The 5,383-nt window shown below is 57.5% G+C and overlaps 1 protein-coding gene across 1 annotated transcript in view; it reads left to right on the top strand.

Annotated features, from left to right (window-relative positions):
• The window catches only part of CAMK2A (calcium/calmodulin-dependent protein kinase II alpha), a gene marked incomplete at both ends in the record, with an annotated part of 15,492 nt that overhangs the window by 2,972 nt on the left and 7,137 nt on the right, over positions 1-5,383 (top strand). Inside the window, one exon of the mRNA XM_009697470.1 lies at positions 1,591-1,650. Coding sequence (XP_009695772.1) covers positions 1,591-1,650 — 60 coding nt within the window. The remainder of the gene's footprint in view (positions 1-1,590; positions 1,651-5,383) is intronic.

Genomic DNA, 5,383 nt, shown 5'->3' with positions numbered 1-5,383 from the left:
TGGTGCAGCCCCAGGCTCGGCTGGCAGCAGCATGCAGGCACGCAGAGCGGTGCTGGGACCCACTCTGTACTCGGGGTTGCATTTGCCACCCTTTTCTGTGATCTCTGGCCTCTTCTACGCAAGCAAAGGAGCTTTACTAGACAGCAGCAATGCTGGGCTTCCCCATGGGCCATTTGGCCCAAGCGTCCAGGCTGTAGATGGGGAAACTGAGGCAGTGAGTGACAATCAGTGACTCACCTAAGATCGCTGTCAGGCAGGAGCAGAAGAGGGGGCAGAAAGCAGCTTCCCCGTTCCCCAGAGAAGTGCTTACCTCACTGGTCACGCTGTTTCTCCATCCCATCCCCGTTCTCCACCCCACGACAGATTTTGCTTGCAAAAAGCAACAGCCTAAACCCCGACCTCTCCCTGTCACCCTGTCCCACCCTGGCAAGGTTGTACCCCGTCAAGGGAAACACCGTGGGGAGCTGAACGAGGCCACCGAGTCTGTCCCAACCCTTGGCTCACAGATCCCAGCAGAGGCTGCAAAACTCACCCCAAGCCCCAGGGTGACTTGCCCATGCCGAGCCCCGCGGTCGCTGGAGAGGGGATATTGAGCCCTGGGGAAGGCTCCAGCCCCCACAGGGAAGGGGGTGCATTGCCTTCACGTCTCTGCGGTCAGAGACACCCAGGTTTGGTTTGATGCGGAGCGAGACTCTGGGGTGTGAACCTGCAAGGTAACGGCGATAGCGCTGAGAGACGAGCAGCCCTAATTATATCCTCGCTTCTCGCGCCTGCTGGGTTCCTGCGAGAATGAAACGCCTCTAGACAAGGCACCTCCATGCAGGGCGGTTGGGTCAGGTAGTGCAGAGACAGGGAAAAAGGGATGAAATTATTTGAAAATTCATTCTGGGCTGCCCCAGGAGATGGAGGCTTTTTCAGCTCAGCTCAACTTGCTTTGTCCAGAGCTCTGTTGTCTCACATCTCCGAGCCTGGTGAAAGCTGGGAGAGGGACCTGTGCTGCCCGTTTGGAGACAGGCACCAGAGCAAAGCAAATTTTCAGAGCCAGGGTTTTGCAATGTAGGAGAGCAAAGACCTGATGTGAAACGGCTGGGGATGGAGGGGGGGGGTGAAGCGGATAGCCTTGTTCCAGCTTGACAGCTCTCACTGGTCGGCTCTGTCTTCGATTGTTCAAATTGTACCGTTCGGGGCCAGACATGTCCTTGCTGATTGTCTGTGCTTGGCTGAATAAGAGAAAATGGAACAGGTGCTGCTGGCAGTGATAACCCAGGCAGCTCTGGGGTTTTGGGGAGTTGATGGGGGGTTGTTCAGCAAAGAGAAGGGAGAGAGGAGGGCGAGGGATCATCCAAAGTCCAGGACTGCCCATGGCATCCATACCTGGGGGCTTGGCATCCGTGCTGGGATACTGATGCTGAACATGTCCCCAAACCCGTTATTCTTTAGCAGAAGAAAAAAGGATGGGTTTGCTCCTTGCCAGCTGCTCCATCCCCCCCAGGTTTGCTGCGCTGACACCTCCTCTTGCGAACACGGCAGGAGCTGAGAGCAGTTTATTCCCTTCCCCAGACCCTAATTTAAGGCCGTTGCCTCTTTCAGATCACCAGAAGCTGGAACGGGAAGCCCGGATCTGTCGCCTCCTGAAGCACCCCAACATTGGTAAGCGCACCCTGCTCCCCCTCCGTGTACCAGGTGAGGAGCTGGGCAAATCTGCTGGTGCTTCGTGCCCAGCTCCGCTGCCCTCCCATGCCCCCACCGGGACTGGGGGTCCCCATCAATAATTCAGCCTTGCCTGCAGCAGCAGGGGCTGTTTGTCCTTCCCTCGCACGCCGGCCACCACCCCAGAGATGGAGAAGGGGCTCAGCAGCAGCCTGCCCTGTTGGTCCACAGAACCGTCCCTCCTCTTCCTCACGGGAGGGAGCATCTTCAAATGGGGTCATGGGAAGAAAGGCCTCCACCGAGTGCGGGGGGACTGAAGTAGGTCCTATCTAACCCACTTGGCCATAGCTCCCTCAGGGAGAACTGAGGCCCCAGTAGGCTGCAAGGGACTATTTTTACTCCTCTCCCCCCGCTCGGGTGCTGTATTCCTCTGCATGCTCCAAAAAGCGGCTGCAGCTCCGAGCAGCAGCAGCAGCAGCACGGGGCGTGTAGGAGGAGCGATGGCGGGGGGAAGCGAAGACTTTCCCACCGACCGTCCATCTGAGAGTAGCCTCCTTCGGAAAAGCTGTTTCAGGAAAACTCCTGAGCCCCTGCAAAAGACAAAAATAGGCCAGAAGGAGCGAGAGAGGGGAGGGGAAAAAACTGCAGTAAAAAAAAAAAAAAATCCCAAACCCCAGCCTTGAGAGTGATGCTGATGCAGGCTGTTGGTCCCCAGGGCCAGGGATGGTCCAGCAGCGGGAGTGGGGATGAACTCCCTCTTCCCTCCGCTGCACCCTGGGATATGCCGAGCCTGGTGGGATCCAGCAGCTTTTGGGAGAGCATTTTGGGGTAGGACAGGAGCTCTGCAGCCCTCACATCTCACAGCCGGGAGCTGGGAGGTTTCCCCTTTGGCTGAGCTCCTCCCTGGCCCTCTCACCGCTCCGGGTAGCCTGGGTCCCTCCCTGCCCAGGAACTGCTGCAGCAGAGCCAGGGAACTGGACCCAGGGCCACTGGGACTGGCCATGTGGCTCCTGCCCCATAAATATTTCAGTTCGGAAAAAGCCTGTCAGCTTCCATCTGTCTCAGGCACGCAGCTGCATGGCAGGTCTCCTCTGCGTTGCCAGGGTGCTGGACTCCGCAGGATCTGACCGCCGTCCTTGCCCCTGCCTCTGCTCCAGCAGGACCGATGCCCTGCAGAGGGGCTGCCCTGCCGGGGTCCCAGCAAGGACTCCAGCCTCCCCCGGTTGGAGCAGCAGCCGGGGCCTTTCCTCTGCACCAAAATACATGTTGGGATTGCCGAGGCTCGAATGAAATGTGCTGCAAAGTGTGTGAATAACAAGAAATGCTAAAAATGGAGGAATCCGCTGCAGGAGGACTCATGGGACTGTAGCTTGGCCATGCACCCGGAGCCCCCTGGGGCTCCCAGCCTGGCCCCAGCTTTTCCCTACTGCTGCCTTCCTCCCTTCCCTCTCCATCACCTGCCCGTGGGGCTGGCGGGGTCTCCGAGGACAGAAACACCTCACCCCCCCTGTGCCTTCTCCCCCACCTGCGCACCACACCTCACTATTTGGCCATGACCTGCAGAGATAGCAGGCTTAGAGCAACCCTGCTGCACAGGGCTGGAAGGGGTTAACAGCATGAGATGCTAACGAGCCCAATCTGCTATTTATACCCAGGAGGCTCTTCTCCACCCCCCCACCCCACACCCTCTCTCCCTTCATCCTCCCCACTGCTCCTGCTGCCTGGAAACTTGGGCTCACAGCTTCCCTTACATGCAGCACAACCCAGCTAATTACCCACCCCGGAGCTGGAACGAGCTGTGCCACTGCAGACCAGCCCTAACGAGAGGAAGAGGAGCCACTGCTGCCAGGGACATGGGGAAGATGAGGCAGAAAACCCTTCTCCATCCCTCCCCGGGCAAAGCACCTCAGCTGCCAAGGGGCTTTGCTGGCTCCTCACTTGTTCCCTGCAGTGAGGTGGGGGTCCCTCTGTCTCCTGTGGGAATGCCAGGCTGTGGCTGTGATCCTGGAGGAACCAACCTGTGCTTTGCACCGTGCCTGCAGGAGACCCTTGCATAGAAAGGTGTGCGTGGGCAGTCGAGGGCGGGTCTGGGTCCCCAGGACCCCCCCAGCACATCCGTGGCACCGGGCGATGCATTAGGGAGAGCTGCCGTTTCCCAGAGTTTCTTTTCCTTGCAGGGAAGCCTTGCTTTATCGGGGAAACTTTGGCTACACCCAGCCCTGGAGTTTTAACTCCGGGTACCCATTGTCTTCTGACTTTCAGTCCCAAAGCTGGGTCCTGCTCCTGCCTTGGCTCTCAGCGCTGAGCTGGAGTGGTTTGGCCAGCGCGGCTCTTTCTGACTGTGGGCAGTAACAGATACGTGTAGGATCAGGGTATATTTAGAGCGGTGGCTCCTTATACCTTCTTGGCTCCTGGCAGCCACAGGCATTGGGACTTCCCCAAGCAGGGGATGTATCCGGACCATCTGCTTATAGTTACGCTGGCCCTATCCGCACTGAACTTGCCTAATCTGCCTTTGAACACTTTGGTTTCTGCAGTATCCCAGGCACAATACCCCTAATCCCTCTCAAGCAAGATGAAACGGGAGGAAATGTGTTTCTTCCAACAGAGGAAGACAGAAAAGCTGGGATTATGCGTCGGAGAAAAGCAGGGAGCAGATACCAGGGTTGGAGCACAGGGGATGTCTATGGAGACCGGTGGTGGGGAAGGATAACCAGGGAATAAGATGAGAAAATTGTGTTAATAGACAAGACCATGAGTGAGACCAAGAGGAAAGACGCCGTCTTGCTCAGCAGACCTCCTCTGGCCTGGCCCTTGCCCTGGCTGCGGTGAGGCGATGCCGCTGGCAGCGGCTGGATCTGCCCGCTGAGCTTGGAGGGAGGGGTAGGACCAGCAAAGTCGTGTTTGCTGACCTGGGAGATAAGAGCGATGCAGCGCAGTGTCTGCCCTCAGCGTTGGGGCTTGTTATCTCCCCTGGCTCAGACTCGAGTTTGGAGGATGTTCCCATACAGGGCTCAGCTGATTTAGCTGCAGTAAAATGGGCTGGGAGCAAAATTTCTCATAAAATCATTCTGCTGAATGTTTCCTTTTCCTCCCTGGTTCCCAAAGTTCTCAAAGATGTTCAAAGTTGTATCGGGCTAAAACCAGGTGAGCAGAGAAGAATTAAATATTTACAGCCACAAGGAAATCAGAACAAAATGTAAGGTGAGGGCCAGAGGATGCTGGACCAGTCTTTATTTATACATCCTACCTGTTTCTGTGCCTGTCCTCTTGCTGCACATCTGCCTGCTAAGCTGTGAGCAGGGCTGTAAGCCTGAATAACCACAAGCAAGCTGCAAGGTGAGAGGTTTGCACCTGGCTGTACCTGGCAAGGTGTGCCCGAGGGGAGAGGGTGTCCCTCGGCGTGATGAGCGGGGTGAGATGCCAGCCCTGCGGGAGGAGACGGGGAGAGAACTTCCTCCGAAGGAAACTCATCCCAGGGTGATTCCTTGATATCCCCAACCTGAGATCTCCCAAGGAGAAAAGGAAGGTCATGAGCAGAAAATAAAAAAAGCCCTGTTGGTGCCAGGGCTGGCAGCTCAGCACCCTGGCTGAGCTCTCCCTGAGCCTGGGCACCTCTCCTGATGGGACAGAGGGCTGGGCTGGGGGCATCCGTGCCTGCAGCCCGCCCAGTGCCCAAGATAGCCCAGCAGCTGCCTGGGGCCTCTGCCAGGCACCAGCCCCAGGCAGTCCC

Source organism: Cariama cristata, unplaced genomic scaffold (genome assembly GCF_000690535.1).
Source record: "Cariama cristata isolate BGI_N322 unplaced genomic scaffold, ASM69053v1 scaffold21463, whole genome shotgun sequence".
Classification (NCBI taxonomy): domain Eukaryota; kingdom Metazoa; phylum Chordata; class Aves; order Cariamiformes; family Cariamidae; genus Cariama; species Cariama cristata.
Note: the sequence above shows the minus strand (reverse complement) of the source record. Positions and strands in the feature narration are given on the sequence as shown.